This window comes from Bos grunniens, chromosome 21 (assembly GCF_055505025.1).
Source record: "Bos grunniens cultivar Pamir isolate PY7600 chromosome 21, Bosgru_T2T1.0, whole genome shotgun sequence".
NCBI classification, from domain to species: domain Eukaryota; kingdom Metazoa; phylum Chordata; class Mammalia; order Artiodactyla; family Bovidae; genus Bos; species Bos grunniens.
The window spans coordinates 53,486,816-53,502,658 of NC_141185.1; the positions used below are offsets into that span (position 1 = coordinate 53,486,816).

Genomic DNA, 15,843 nt, shown 5'->3' on the forward strand with positions numbered 1-15,843 from the left:
CAGGGAGGAAGTTGGATCCAGAGTCTGGGTTCAGTGGGAGCAGAGGGGAGCTCTCAATTACCAAAAGTGAGGATGGGACTTTTGGACTCAACTCGATAGTGGTAACAAACCTGCCTGCCAATGAAGGAGATGTAAGAGATGCACATTCGATCCCTGGGTTGGGAAGATCCCCTGGAGGAGGCCATGGCAACCCACTCCAGTGTTCTTGCCTGGAGAATCCCATGGACTGCAGCCTACCAGGCTCCTCTGTCCATGGGATGCAAAGAGTTGGACATGACTGAGTGACTTAGCATGCATTGGTCCTTTTAATGCTGTGTTATTAGAACTGTTTTGACACAAGGACATTGAATGCTGCCTCTAAAATAATTTTGTTCCTTTTAAATTAAAAAAAAAAAAAGTTTAAACAGTGCAACTTCACCAATCCCTGAGCCATAATCCGTCTCTGACCTTCCCCCTGGAGGGGGATTAGAGATGCACAGTGGCTCAGGATGGGGTGAGATGCAAGTTTGAGTTAAGTGACAAGAAAGGGCTAAAGGGAGGGGATGGATAAGAAGAGGACCAGGATAAAAGTCAGGTCAGTGATGGGGAGGTTGTGTGTAACACATCACAGGGTGTGTGTGCACGCATGCCTGCACACCTAGTCGTATCCAACTCTTCGCAATCCCATGGACTATAGCCTGCCAGACTCCTATGTCCATGGGATTCTCCAGGCAAGAATACTGGAGTGGGTTGCCATGCCCTCCTCCAGGAGATCTTCCAGACCCAGAAATCAAACCTGAGTCTCTGGCACCTCCTATTGGCAGGCGGGCTCTTTACCTGTTGAGACACCAGGGAAATCTACACATCACATTACTTGGCAGTAAAAAGCAGAGATACAGTCATGGCTCATGTCCCCAGCCAAAGAGTTGTACCACTGTCACCTTGGCTGAATGTCCTGGAGTCCCCATCACCTACCTTTATGGATAAGCAGCCATTGCCAAGGGCATGATTAGATCTGAAGCTTGCCACTCAAGACTCTCAAGCATTTGAGCAAACTCCCATGTCAATCTCCTCTCTTCCCCTTCTCAGATTTTCTGTTTTAATCAAACTCAGTGTCATAGCAAATACTGAATACTCTCCACATTTTGATGCCATGAGAACGATCCCTGGGGACCCTCATTACCCTCTTAACTGCACCAATTTCTTCTGCTGAAAGTTGACCCATTTTTCAATGAAAATACAATGTTCTAGAGGAATAATGGGAAGATAAAAATACTTGTAGAGCAAGTTTGTATGTAATGAATGCCATGGTAAGGAATTTGGGAGAAGAGACTCCTCCTGACTGGATATTCAGGGAAGACACAATGCTTGCTATCTAAAAGGAAACTTGGTCCTTTTCCAAGGACCAAGGATTTTGGTCCTTTCCAAGCATTTTTCCAAACCCTTCTGTTGATGTCCAAGGGGAAAGCTCAGTTTCCGCCACACCAGGTCCTATGGATGTACGATAGATGGATATTTCTACATCCTTTGTGAAGTATTCTAGAAATTTTTAAGCATATGTTTTGGAAACAAAACCCCCAAGTGCTATGAATGAAACATATCAGTCATCATTTTTCCACCCATCCCCTCTTCGCAGCCCAGAGGCTGAAATCACCTGTTGTCTCAGAAATAAACCTTGAAGGAAGAAGTCCAAGGGAACAGTGCAGTTGCCACCTCCTCCAGGCTTTCTATTATCTGAGCCTGATGCTCACTCGGGACCGGAAACCGCACATGCAGCAACCTCATTCGCAATCCATAATAGATAAAGTTCCAGAGCCCAAGTCAAGCAAAGGAGCTTCACTATTCACCTTGTGGCCAAGACGCAGAGCTGGGATTCAGTCTGAGCAGCTATAACATCAAATAATAAAGTGCAAATGCAAATAGCAAAAAATGTGCCCATATCACAGCTCAAAGTGTGTCAGAGATGGCATCCTGTGGGACATTGCCGGCTGAGGGCTCCCGGCTTCGGGGCTGGCCTGGCGCCCACATCCTGTTACCCTGGCAGCTCCCCATCTTCCCCATTAGCTCAAACCACACGGAGAAACAAGAGCAGGATGGACAAGACACCTCCCCTTTTTTCCAAGGGTTCTGGAGCCCATCCAGGAAATAGGGATGGGATGATGAAAAGCCTAGGCAAATGTTCCCAGCCTCTCCACTGAGTCCTCAGCCGGGGAAATCATAAAAACCAGAGTCACTTGAACTGTCGATTATAGTTTATAAGCACTTTTCAAATGGCTTCTCTTAATCCTGGCACAAAGGGCTGAGGAAAGTATTTTTATTGCTCCCCGCCCCCTACTTTTACAGATCTAGAAATGAAGGCTCAGAGAGGTTGTGGGGCTTGCCTAAGGGTATACAGCTGGTAAGTGCCAGGAATGGGGCAGAAGCCAGTTGTTCCTGTCTCTCACACCTGTGTTCTGTGCCGCCTTCCCTTCACCCAGGCCCTCGAGAGTCAATCTCATGATTTTCTGTCTCAACTCATACGGTAAAAGTCAGAGACTTGGAAAATGTCTGGGTAGAAATCTGATTCTCATCCTTTCAGGGCAGAGATAAATCTGTTGAAACTGGGGTAGGAAAAAAAGCACTTAGCCCTTTCCCAATTGTTAAGGGAAAGGGAATAGGTAAAACACTGATATTTCTTTTATATGTATTTATTTGGCTGTGCTAGGTCTCCACTGCAACATGCAGGATCTAGTTCCCTGACTAGGGATCAAACCTGGGTCCCCTGCATTGGGAGCATGGAGTCTTAGCCACTGAACTACCAAGGCTGTCCCTGGAAAACCAATATTTCTTAATAATCTAGTTGATTTTGTCATAGTCGCCCAAGGAGACGGAAGTCCCCATCATATCGTGGGGACATGGTCACCCCTGTGCGTTGTCTTCCTGGTCATCTGGTCTCTCTTTCTCCTTCCCTTGGCTATGTTCTGAGTGCTTCTGAAAGACATGGAGAACTCACATTCTGATCTCCTACTCAGACATAACCGCTGTTTTCTGCAGAGATTTGAGAAGCGGTACAAACACTTCGGTCGCTTACCTTTGTGCACAAGGAGGACTGGCTTGAATCCCTAAGACCTCTGAGACCCTCCATCAAAAGCACACCAGCTAAGCCCTTTTCAGAACTGTTCAGGGTCTAGTCCATGGGGATGGGAATGAGGAGGGGCAGGAAACTCATCAGGACACATTATTCCATGGAATATCTGTTCTGGGTTCTCGCTCTCCTTTTTTTTTAATATACCCTCAAAACTGAAACCAGACTCTGGCAGACACCTGGAGAGAGGGCTCAGCCAGGAACCCAAGTCAATTCCACCACCAGATTCTGAGATCAACTAGAGTGCACAGGGCAAGCGTGTTCCAATTATTTTAGTGTTTTGGTTAATTGGGAATAAGTAGTGCATACTGAGGGCTTCCCCAGTGGCTCAGTGGTAAAGAATCCACCTGCAATGCAAGGGATGCAGGTTGGATCCCTGGATAGGGAAGAACCCTTGGAGGAGAGCATGGCAACCCACTCCGGTATTCTTGCCTGGAGAAATCCCATGGACAGAGGAGCCTGGCAGGCTATAGTCCATAGGATCATGAAGGGTCAGACACGACTACAGTGACTTAGCACACAGGGTATAATGAATTTAATTCAGTCTTTCTTTGATGATTGAGAATCTGGAACAATCATTCTAAATATCAATCAGAAACCCCACAGTAGAAAGACAGGAGATTGAGTTTATCCTGCAGTGACTTCCAGGCCAACTGCATATTTATTTTCAGGCCCACTCCCACCGCCAACACTCCTAACCCAGATGCATTCTTGCCTTTGTTGCACCGAATAGAATGAGTCAAAGACACTTGGTCCATGGGATACTGAAGTTCTCTGGTGCTAGTCCCAGTTCCCCTATTAAGTGGTTACATGACCTTGGGAAGCTATTTCACTTCTGAAACTCAGTTGCCTTAACTGTGCACTGGAAGGTTGGATTTCCCGGTTTTTCAAATTTCTGGGGATATTTTGTTCAGTCACTAAGTCATGTAAGTCCAACTCTTTGACAGCCCCAAGAACTGCAGCACACCAGGCTTCCCTGGCCTTCACTATCTCCCAGAGTTTGCTCAAAACTCTAAATGTATGTTTAGGAATATAGCTTTTCTCAAGAATCCAAGGAAAACGAAACTTTTCAAAGCTGGGAAGAATGAATGTAAGTGCAAAACATTGACATTCTAAATCCATGGGTGGGGGTCATGGAGTCCCTGAAGCCCATTCTCTCGTGCCGCCTGTCCATGAACTTCAGGTTTAGAATCCTGGAATGGATGATCTCTTGGGCCCCTTTGAGGTCTGCTGTTCCCTGCATCCGGTTCAGTGCAAGCATCTACCCAAGTCTACAGAGCAGTGATTCATTGACTTTAGTTGCACTTTGAGCCCACCTGGGAGGGGAGGGTTTCAAAGATCCAATGCTCAGGTTACTCCCCAGATCAATTAAATCTGAATTTGGGTGGGTGGGTATCCACATTTTTTCAACACCCTCTGGGAGTGTCTAGTCTGCAGATAAGTTAGCAAACCCATGCCCTGGGACAAGAAATCTCAAAATCAGGAGTGACTAGAATCCCATAGAAGGCAAGGCAGATTCCCAGGCCCCCGCCCCTGGTGACAGTGATTCCTTCCAGCAGATCCCACTGAGAAGAGGCACTGTGAGCAGGCATCCTAGGTGATTCTGACAAGGACCACTCGCTGGGAACCTGGTAATGGCCATTCAACAGAAGCCCAGAGGACTGGTCTTCCTGATGCCCCCCTTTCCTCCTACTTCTATACACACACCTCCACCCCGGGGTCTCCTGTCCTGCTCAGGCAGAAGTTAAACAGGCGTACATTTGCCAAACAGCCTTTTTTTCCATCTTGCTCATCTCGAGCAAACCTGGATCTTTTAGCCTGAGCCTCTAATCCCACCAGGTTCAATAATTTAAGCAGCACACTCATCAACACAGTCAGGTTTAATATTTAAACACCAGAGCATCATTTAGGTCAGCCTCAAGGTGAGAGCTGCTGCTGACTCGGGTGTTACTGCTGGTTAGCAAACCAGGCCACTGCGGCCAGAGCAGACTGCAGGGAGAGCCCTGGCTCCCAGGCAGGCCCCGCGCAGCAAAGATCCGGCTGGCTAGCTCGGGCGGCCTTCAGCCTCTTGCCTACCTGGAGCGTGTGCAGTAGGACCTGCAGCCCACTGGCTTCTTGTTCGGCCATCACCTCGTCGGGTCCGGGGGAATCGGCTGCCTGCGGCCAGATCCAGATCAAGGCTGGAGAGGCAATGTCTGCCAAGCTGACCTCGCTGCCCGGGGAGAGGGCCTCAGCTGCACGCTGCCGAGTGTGAAGTGAGCACGCTGCAACCCTAGCCCTCAGCCCAGGTGCGGGTGCCCCCCGACACCCACTGCGGGGATTAGGTGAGCCCCGACCCGGGAAGGGAGGAGCACTTGGGCATGGGGGTAGAGAGGGCCCCCGGCATGAGTCACTCACCCACCTCCAGGCCCACGCAGGAGCCACCCTGGATGGCTGACAGGCATTCCCAGCTGACCTGGTCAGACTCCCTACAGAGGCTCGCTCGGCCCTCCCCGCCGGTCCCCCTCTCAACTTTATTTTGGTCTGTTGCCGGCTCCTGGGTAACAAGAGACCCGAGAGCGCTTGCACAACCGTGGCCTTGCAGGGCACAGAAGCCCAGGGCCCCCTGAGGTTCCAGGCTGAGGGACTGGAGCTCTGGCTGAGAAGGAAAAGAACTACTCTGGGTTGTTTTTTATCAACCGAGTCCCTTATATAATCTGCAGCTTTCACAGCAACCCTACAGACAGAGACAGTGCATGCTCAGTTGTGTCCGACTCTTTGCAACCCCATGGACTGTAGCCCTCCAGGCTCTTCTGTCCATAGAAGTTTCCAGGCAAGCATACTTGAGCGGGTCGTCATTTCCTACTCCAGGGGATATTCCCAACCCAAGGATCAAAACCGTGTCTCCTGCACTGGCAGGCAGATTCTTTAGCACTAGCACCAGGCGATACTATGATTGCACCTCCCTTTTACAAAAGAGAAAACTCAGGCACAGAGAAAGCTCTGGGCCATAGGAACAGAGCTTAGGAGGGTATGCCCAACCTGCCGAGGTGAATTGGCACCAAACCACAAGCAGAAGCCATTACACCATCCTGCCTCTTGCCGCTGCAAATGCATTGATCAAAGTCATACAATGCAGGCTGGGAGCCCTGTCCCCTGCCTCAGGGAGAGTAGATGCCCTGGTGGCTGGTTTCCTCCAGACCAATGCAGGATCCATCACTTCTTTCTATATCTTCTGCTCAGAATGTGTCACAAGAGTTTTAGTGGCTAGTTGGCCACCTAAACCTTGCCCCACCATGTCGACACCCACGTGTCTTATAGTCCTTTAGATATTGGCTTCTCAGAGTGTGGTCAGGTCATCACTTGGTGGCTTGTTAGACCCACCCCAGAACTCCTGAATCAGAAGCTGCATTTTCACAAGATCCCCAGGGGATCCACAGCTGATTGACAACAATATTAGAGGAGAAAACGTTCAGGAAGCCCCATTTCTGACCCCATTGACAACATGGCCACAGAGAGCCCGTGGGTTTGATGCCTGACAGCTTTTGTCTCCAATCTCCAGCAAGCTCCAAGCACAACATGCACGTGTGAAATTGGAGAGTGAGCTCATTGAACTTCATGACCGACCAAGAGCCCAGCTAGGCAGGAAGGCCTGGGCTCACAGCCAACAACCCCGTGCAGAGCTCGGGGAGCTCTCATGAGCATCAGAGCAGCCAGCTGGCAGCTGCCCAAGCCGGTTGTGGTGACCGAGGAAAGGGACTCTGCATTTCCTGATCCTACTTGGCTGAAACATTCCCAAGTTAGGAGACAGACAGCATGTCAGTTACTCCCTCTCCATGCTAGGCCAGGCCACACCCTCAGATTCAAGGATGAAATTCATGTGGTTTCTGCCCTCCAGAAACTTCCACTCTTGTTGCTGTTCAGTCGCTCAGTTGTATCCAACTCTGCAATCCCATGGACTGCAGCACCAGGCTTCCCTATCCTTCACTGTCTCTCAGAGTTTGCTCAAACTCATGTCTATTGAGTCAGTGATGCCATCCAACCATATCATCCTCTGTCGTCACCCTCTCCTCCTGCCCTCAACTGTTCCTAGCAGCAGGATCTTTTCCAATGAGTCAGCTCTTTACATCAGGTGGCCAAAGTATTGGAGCTTCAGCTTCAGCATCAATCCTTCCAAAGAATATTCAGGACTGATTTCTTTTTGGATTGACTGGTTTGATTTCCTTGCAGTCCAAGGGACTCTCAAGAGTCCCCTAACACCACAGTTTGAAAGCACCAATTCTTCAGCGCTCAGCCTTCTTTATGGTTCAACTCTCACATCTGTCCATGACTACTGGAAAAACCATAGCCTTGACTATACACACCTTTGTTTTTAAAATGAGGTCTCTGCTTTTTAATTCACTGTTTAGGTTTGTCATAGCTTTTCTTCCAAGGAGCAAGTGTCTTTTATGCTCATGGCTGCAGTCACCATCCAAAGTGATTTTGGAGCCCATGAAGCCATTCTTAATGGCTTTAAATATAAAGACCTTCCATGTAGGGACTGGACTATAACATCTCACATTAATCAAGTGTGGGGGTAGAGGGGCAGTTGATCCCTCCACTTCCCCCACCTCTGATGACAGGAGAGAAGAAATAAAGGCCCCTGCTTCCCAGGTGGCTCAGTGATAAAGAATCTTGCCTGCCAAGCAGGAGATGTGGGTTTGATCCCTAGGCTGAGAAGATCCCCTGGAGAAGGTATGGCAACCGACTCCAACATTCTTGCCAGGAGAATTCCATGGACAGAGGAGCCTGGCGAGTTATAGTCCACGGGGTCATAAAGAGTCAGACATGACTTAGTAACTAAACAACAAAAAGGCTTTACATCTCCTATAAGGAGTGGAGCTTTTTGAGGCACACATTCTATGATCCCTTAAAGGTCCAGGGATGCAGGAAGGCGCGCACTGTCCCATGTCATTACCTTAAAGGCAGATATTCACGCCTCTTGGTTGTAGGATAAAGCAAAGGGCAGGAGGAAAAATAAGCCCTCCCTACCAACATATATCTCAAAAATAGTTTAAAGGAAAAAGCCAAACTCCCCTGGTAGTCCTGTGGTAAAGGATCCACCTGCCAATATAGGGGACACAGGTCCAACCCATGGTCTAGGAAGATCCCATTTGCCTCGGGGTCAGCTAAGCCCGTGTACCACAACTACTGACCCCTCGTGCCTAGAGCCTGTGCTCGGCAACAAGAGAGGCCATCACAGTGAGAAGCCCACACTCTGCAAGTGAAGAATAGCCCCCACTCACCGCAACTGGAGAAAGCCCATGCACAGCATCAACGACACAGTGCAGCCAAAAATGAGTGAATGAGTAAGAGATTGGGAGACTAGGATTGACATATTCACACTGCTGCTGCTAAGTAGCTTCAGTCGTGTCTGACTCTGTGCGACCCCATAGACGGCAGCCCACCAGGCCCCGCTGTCCCTGGGATTCTCCAGGCAAGAACACTGGAGTGGGTTGCCATTTCCTCCTCCAATGCATGAAAGTGAAAAGCGAAAGTGAAGTTGCTCAGTCGTTGTCGACTCTTAGCGACCCCATGGACTGCAGCCTACCAGGCTCCTCCGTCCATGGGATTTTCCAGGCAAGAGTACTGGAGTGGGGTGCCATTGCCTTCTCCCATGCACACTACCATATATAAAATAGATAACTCATAAGAACCTGCTGTGTGGCACCGGGAACTCTAGTCAATGCTCTGTAATAGCCTAAATGGGAAAAAAAAAATCTTAAAAAAAAAAAAAGAAGAGTGGATATATGTGTAGGAGTGATTCACTTTGCTGTCCACCTGAAACTGAAACAACATTGTAAATCAACTAGACTCCAAAAACATTTTTTTAAATAAAAGAGAAAAAGCCCCTTTGTCCTGAGAATTCACACAAACAACTCTGAGGACATGAACTAAAGGTATTTTTGTGCTCATGGGCCCTTATGTTAGCACTGACATAAAATTGACGCCGTTTGAATCCCTCTCCTGGATTCTGTCCAAATGAGACTCTAGTTCCACGAGTGGGCTGATTAATTTCAGCTGGAGTATAAATGAGTGACAGTAGCTTAGTGTGCATGCCCCCATTAGTATTTGAGTTTCAGCAGAGACTTTCCTAAAAGGCAGGAGGAGATACCCAAGCTTGAAGTCCTCCTGGGCAAAACAGCATCCATGGAAGATTGAAATGAGCGCTCCTGACCCACACAGGGCAGTCAGACCCTGGGGAAGGTTAGCAAGGATGCTACTTTGCGCAGAAGAGAAAGTGACTTTGTACCTCTTGAAGAAGGCATTTAGAGAAACCTGGATAGAACTCAGTCCGCTGGCTTCAAAGAAAGGTACATTTAATGTGATCCAGAGATTTCCGTTGTAGTTTCAAGAGGTGTCCAACCCCACCTCCTGGTCCTATAATTCACAAGAAGGATTCACACAACTCAGCAACAGTTGCCATGCTCATGTGCTCAGTTGTGTCCCACTCTTTGCAACTCATGGACTGTAAGTCCACCAGGCTCCTCTGTCCATGGGATTTCCCAGGCAAGAATACCAGAAAGGGTTACCATTTCCTACTTTAGGGGATCTTCCTGACCCAGGGATCAAACCCAAGCCTCTTGCATCTCCTGCACTGGCAGGAGGATTCTTTACCACTAGTGCCACCTGGAAAGCCCTGTTACAGTTATGATTCATTATAGCAGAAGGATACAGATCAAAATCAGCAGAACGAAGAGGCACACAGAGCAGGGTCCCAGAGACACCAGGCATGCGCACTCAGGCCACTGTGTGGTCAGTGCTTACTTTTCCCAGCAACAGTGGGTTACAACCTGCACAAAGCGTTGCCAACCAGGGAAGCTCACCTGAGGCTGGTTGTCCAGGGTTTTCACCGGGGTTTGGTCATGTAGACACAACAGACTTTAGTCTCCAGCCCCTCCAGAGGTCAAGATCACACCATGATCCAAGGTCCCCACCTAAATGATATTGTTTGCATAGTTCTGGAGGAGGGCATGGCAACCCACTCCAATATTCTTGCCTGGAGAATCCCCATGGACAGAGGAGCCTGGCAGGCTATAGTCCATGGGGTTGCAAAGAGTCAGACAAAACTGAGCAACTAAGCACACACATCTAGCATGGCCCAAGGTCCCCAGGTAAACACACTCTTAGACAGCATATTCAAAGGACTGAGAAATCACCTCTCTGGAGCCAAGCAAGAGTCAGAACTTTATTTGGACAGGGTTAACCCTTTACTGCATACCTGCCCTCTTATCCCATAATCTCAGCCCCAAGAATCTCATGATACTTTGTGAATAAGCCGGAGAAATAAGCACAGGTCTGTATAAATAGGAGGATCCAATAGCTAGTATACTGCCAGTATTCAAAGAGCGATAAATTAATAAATTGCTGATTCAGAGGGAATTTCCTAACGGCCTTCTGAGAATTCCCCTGGCCCTTCCTATTCAACATTTTTATCAATGACTTGGGATGAAAATAAAGACTACAAGCTTACCAAATTTTCTGATGACACCCGATTGAGAAAGACAGAAATATGTCAGCTGACATAGTTGGGATCCAAATAGATTTCAGCAGCCTTGAGTGGTGGACCAGATCCCACAAGATGAAATATAACAGAGCCAGATGGACACTCCTGCTCCTGGATCCTCCACACCAACTCTGCAAGAGTAAGGTAAGAGACGTGGCAAAACAGTGTTGACCATGGAAAGGTTTGGCAGGTGAGCCAGAGGGGAGAGCCACATGAGTGTCAGCCTGGCCCCAGATTCCCAAAGTGTCTTTTCAGTCAAATGCATCATCTTTGAGGGGCGTGAAAGTTGTACCTGTAACCAGGATGGCAGTGAGGCTACACTGAGGTCCCACCTGTGCAGGAGCTCAGCAAGGCACCTGGCACAGAGGACGTGCCCATCAGTGAGAGCTGGGTATTACTGTTATGGACATCACCAACGGATGACTCCTAACCGCAACAGAGGAGACCCTGGTCCTGCTCAACACGACTTGGCCTCTAGATGCACGACAACTGCCACCAGGCTGGAAAGGATGTGCAGAGGAAGGCAAGAAACAGAAGTAAAGGGTGGAGGTCCCAGGAGCCCAATGTAGGGCAGATGCAGAACTGTCCCGAGAGGGTTCAGACCACCACAAGGGGTTATTTCCCTGCCCAGCAGGGACCTGAAAAGCATTTGGTCAGAAGGTTCCAGAGGAAACTCCAGGACTGTGTGACCTTAACAGGCTTTATGTTCAGTGACTTGATGGGGTAGGAGAAAGAGAGGGACTCCCTGGCTCCAAGTCACACAGCCAGGAGATGTCAGAGCTGGAACAAACTCCCCCTTTGAATCTTCCCTGTGGAACGTGGCACACTCTCCCAGGTGGCCATGTGACTATCTGGGTGGAACTCAGACAAACAGTTTATGTTTTGATGGATAGGTTGTATCTCGGCCTGTATGAGAAAAAAATACCTAATTAGCACAATAAAACCGTTTTCTCAGGTATTCATTCGTTCCTTCTTCAAAAGAAGAACAGTGTGGAGGTTCCTCAAAAAACGGAAAATAGAACTACCATCCTGGGTCTCCCACATTGCAGGCAGATTCTTTACCAACTGAGCCACCAGGGAAGCCCCAGAACGACCATATTACCCAGCAATAAAGCTATATGCACCTGATGTTCACTGCTGCGCTATTTGCAATAGGCAGGCATGGAAACAACCTAGATGTCCATCAACAGATGGATGGATAAAGCAGACGTGTGGTGCCTACAGACAATGGAATGCTACTCAGCCATTAGAAAAGAGCAAAATAAAGCCATGTGCAGCAACACAGATGGGCTTAGAGATTATCATACTAAGTGAAGTAAGCCAGACAGATTAAGTCTGAAGTAAGACAAATACCGTATGATATTACTTACATGTGGAATCTGAAATATGACACAAATTATCTATGAAACAGAACCAGACTCACAGCCGTAGAGAAGAGACTTGTGTTTGCCCAGGAGAAGGGGGCTGGGGGAAGAATGGATTGGGCATTTGGGATTAGCAGATGCAAACTAGTATATATGGAATGAATAAACAATAAAGTCCTACTGTATATAACAGAAGTTATATTCAATATCCTAGGATAAACCATAATGGAAAAGAATATGAAAAAGAATATATGTGTGTGTGTGTGTGAACCACTGATTCACGGCTGTACAGAAGAAATTAACACAACATTGTAAATCAACTATACCCATAAAATAAAGGTTTTAAAAAAGTGAGTCAATGTTAAGAAAAACATTAAGGGAATAATAGTGCATGTGACTCTCAGACACGGCAAAAATCTAGAGGGAGGTTAATAGCTAAAATTATGGAAGGATCACACTGCTCCACACTTCCTGTCTAATACTCAGCTCAGATTATCTTTTCTCTCATCTTATAGTGGGACTAAATCTCTCTTAAATACTACCTAACACCCTCCTTCCTTGGACACATAATAAGCTGATTAATAAAAAGATTTACCCGAGTCCACACACGTGACCAGTCTGTCTATCATGATTTGCATATAATGCTACTATCTTAAAACGTTCCATTTCATGCTCTGGTTTTCTTCATTTTTACTTTCCTGCCCCATTTCCAGAACACCAGTGTGTTCCAGAACACCAGTGCCTGCACACACAGAGACACATTGTCCACAACCTTCTGCCAGTCAGAACAAGGCTGCATTCTTTTCAGTCAGTTCAGTTCAGTTCAGTCGCTCAGTCGTGTCCGACTCTTTGTGACCCCATGAATCGCAGCACGTCAGGCCTCCCTGTCCATCACCAACTCCCGGAGTTCACTCAGACTCACATCCATCAAGTTGGTGATGCCATCCAGCCATCTCATCCTCTGTCATCCCCTTTTCCTCCTGCCCCCAATCCCTCCCAGCATCAGAGTCTTTTCCAATGAGTCAACTCTTCGCATGAGGTGGCCAAAGTACTGGAGTTTCAGCTTTAGCATCATTCCTTCCAAAGAACACCCAGGACTGATCTCCTTTAGGATGGACTGGTTGGATCTCCTTGCAGTCCAAGGGACTTTCAAGGGTCTTCTCCAACACCACAGTTCAAAAGCATCGATTCATCTGCACTCAGCTTTCTTCACAGTCCAACTCTCACATCCATACATGATCACTGGAAAGACCATAGCCTTGACTAGACGGACCTTTGTTGGCAAAATAATGTCTCTGCTTTTGAATATGCTACAAATAACATTACTAAACTGTGGACTTAAAAGTTGGTGTGTACAAAAATAAATTTAAAATGGATTAAAGATCTAAACGTAAGACCAGAAACTATAAAACTCCTAGAGGAGAACATAGGCAAAACACTCTCCGACATACATCACAGCAGGATCCTCTATGACCCACCTCCCAGAAGATTGGAAATAAAAGCAAAAATAAACAAATGGGACCTAATTAAACTTAAAAGCTTCTGCACAACAAAGGAAACTATTAGCAAGGTGAAAAGGCAGCCTTAAGAATGGGAGAAAATAATAGCAAATGAAGCAACTGACAAACAACTAATCTCAAAAATATACAAGCAACTCCTGCAGCTCAACTCCAGAAAAATAAATGACCCAATCAAAAAATGGGTCAAAGAACCAAACAGACATTTCTCCAAAGAAGACATACAGATGGCTAACAAACATATGAAAAGATTCTCAACATCACTCATTATCAGAGAAATGCAAATCAAAACCACTATTAGGTACCATTTCACACCAGTCAGAATGGCTGCAATCCAAAAGTCTACAAGCAATAAATGCTGGAGAGGGTGTGGAGAAAAGGGAACCCTCTTACACTGTTGGTGGGAATGCAAACTAGTACAGCCACTATGGAGAACAGTGTGGAGATTCCTTAAAAAACTGGAAATAGAACAGCCTTATGATCCAGCAATCCCACTGCTGGGCATACACACTGAGGAAACCAGAAGGGAAAGAGACACGTGTACCCCAATGTTCATCGCAGCACTGTTTATAATAGCCAGGTCATGGAAGCAACCTAGATGCCCATCAGCAGATGAATGGATAAGAAAGCTGTGGTACATATACACAATGGAGTATTACTCAGCCATTAAAAAGAATACATATGAATCAGTTCTAATGAGGTGGATGAAACTGGACCCTATTATACAGGGTGAAGTAAGCCAGAAAGAAAAACACCAATACAGTATACTAACACATATATATATATAATTTAGAAAGAAGGTAACAATAACCCTGTGTACGAGACAGCAAAAGAGACACTGATGTATAGATCAGTCTTATGGACTCTGTGGGAGAGGGAGAGGGTGGGGAGATTTGGGAGAATGGCATTGAAACATGTATAATATCATGTATGAAACGAGTCGCCAGTCCAGGTTCGATGCACGATACTGGATGCTTGGGGCTGGTGCACTGGGACGACCCAGAGGGAGGGTATGGGGAGGGAGGAGGGAGGAGGGTTCAGGATGGGGAGCACGGGTATACCTGTGGCGGATTCATTTTGATGTTTGACAAAACTAATACAATATTGTAAAGTTTAAAAATAAAATAAAATTTTTTTAAAAAGTTGGTGTATAAATATTTTTAATCAGTGTTACTTGAAAAGTAAAATATAACAACTACAGAAAGAAAAAAAAAAGTCTGCCTTGACAGTACATCATAGTTGACTGGCTGTCCCTACTGCTTCTCAGAAGATTTCCCCCACCTTCTCCTGATGCATGAATTCCTAAGGGGAGTGGCTGGGAGCAGAGGAGTAGAGGAAAAGAAATCTGGGCCCAAGAGCTGGTGTTGTGTGTACCTGATTTAATGGAACCCTTGTCCTAGCCCTCTGAGTCAGACATTATTCCCACTTCCAGTTGAGAAAATTAAGGTTAAACTACATGAGGGTGTTGAGCAGGGATTTCATCCTGGATCTGTCAGCCCTCATGGTCCTACCCTCCAGTGAGAAGAGAGGCTGCAAGTGCAGAAGCCCCTGGAAGGGAAATTCTCAAGAAGCTTTCAGCCAACCCAATACATTCATAAATGACAAATGTGGATTCTTTCCTGAAGATAGAGGCAAGTGAAGGGAACAGGAGGGCATAGCCTGCAATGAGGTTGTGAGTGCCACCGGCAGGAGTCTAGAAAAGCATAGTGACTTAGATGCACACAAAGGCATGTACCTCCAGTAGAAGGGCAGGCCTGAAAACAGACTTCATCACTCAGCCTGGGACCAGCCCTCTGAAAAGCCTCTCTCCAATCTAAACATGGAACCCCCGAGATCAAACTTTTGCTCCCTTGCCTATTTGCTCTGTGACTATAGGAAAGAGACCTAAACTCGCCGCACCTCAGTTTTCTCATCTGTTAAATGGGGCGATGATAATGCCCAGCTCATCAGTTGCTGGGAGGATTCACTGGAACAGCATGATGTTCTTAGTACAGCGTCTGTCATCCAGTAAGCCCTCTGCACATACGGATGTTACTGATACTATTATGATTGCCTTTGTTAAAGATTCAAGAATTCCTACCTCAAGTAATTGGTGGGAAGATTAAATGAGCAAAAATATGCGTAAGTGCCTAATGTAAGGTGATGAATGGTGGAAATTATTAAGTACTGATGCCCTGGACTTCTGCTAAATAAGAAGGGACTAGGTAGAGGAAGGGGGGCAGGAGGAGAAGGGGATGACAGAGGATGAGATGGCTGGATGGCATCACCAACTCGATGGACTTGAGTCTGGGTGAACTCTGGGAGTTGGTGATGGACAGGGAGGCCTGGTGTGCT

At 47.0% G+C, this 15,843-nt stretch overlaps 1 protein-coding gene across 1 annotated transcript in view; it reads right to left on the minus strand.

The window, feature by feature from the left end:
• The window catches only part of AGBL1 (AGBL carboxypeptidase 1), a 916,524-nt gene extending 910,934 nt beyond the window's left edge, over positions 1-5,590 (minus strand). The window contains exon 1 of the mRNA XM_086364678.1: positions 5,180-5,590. Within this exon, the coding sequence (XP_086220804.1) occupies positions 5,180-5,230 (51 nt within the window). The 5' untranslated portion in view covers positions 5,231-5,590. The remainder of the gene's footprint in view (positions 1-5,179) is intronic.
• Positions 5,591-15,843: the final 10,253 nt, after the last annotated feature.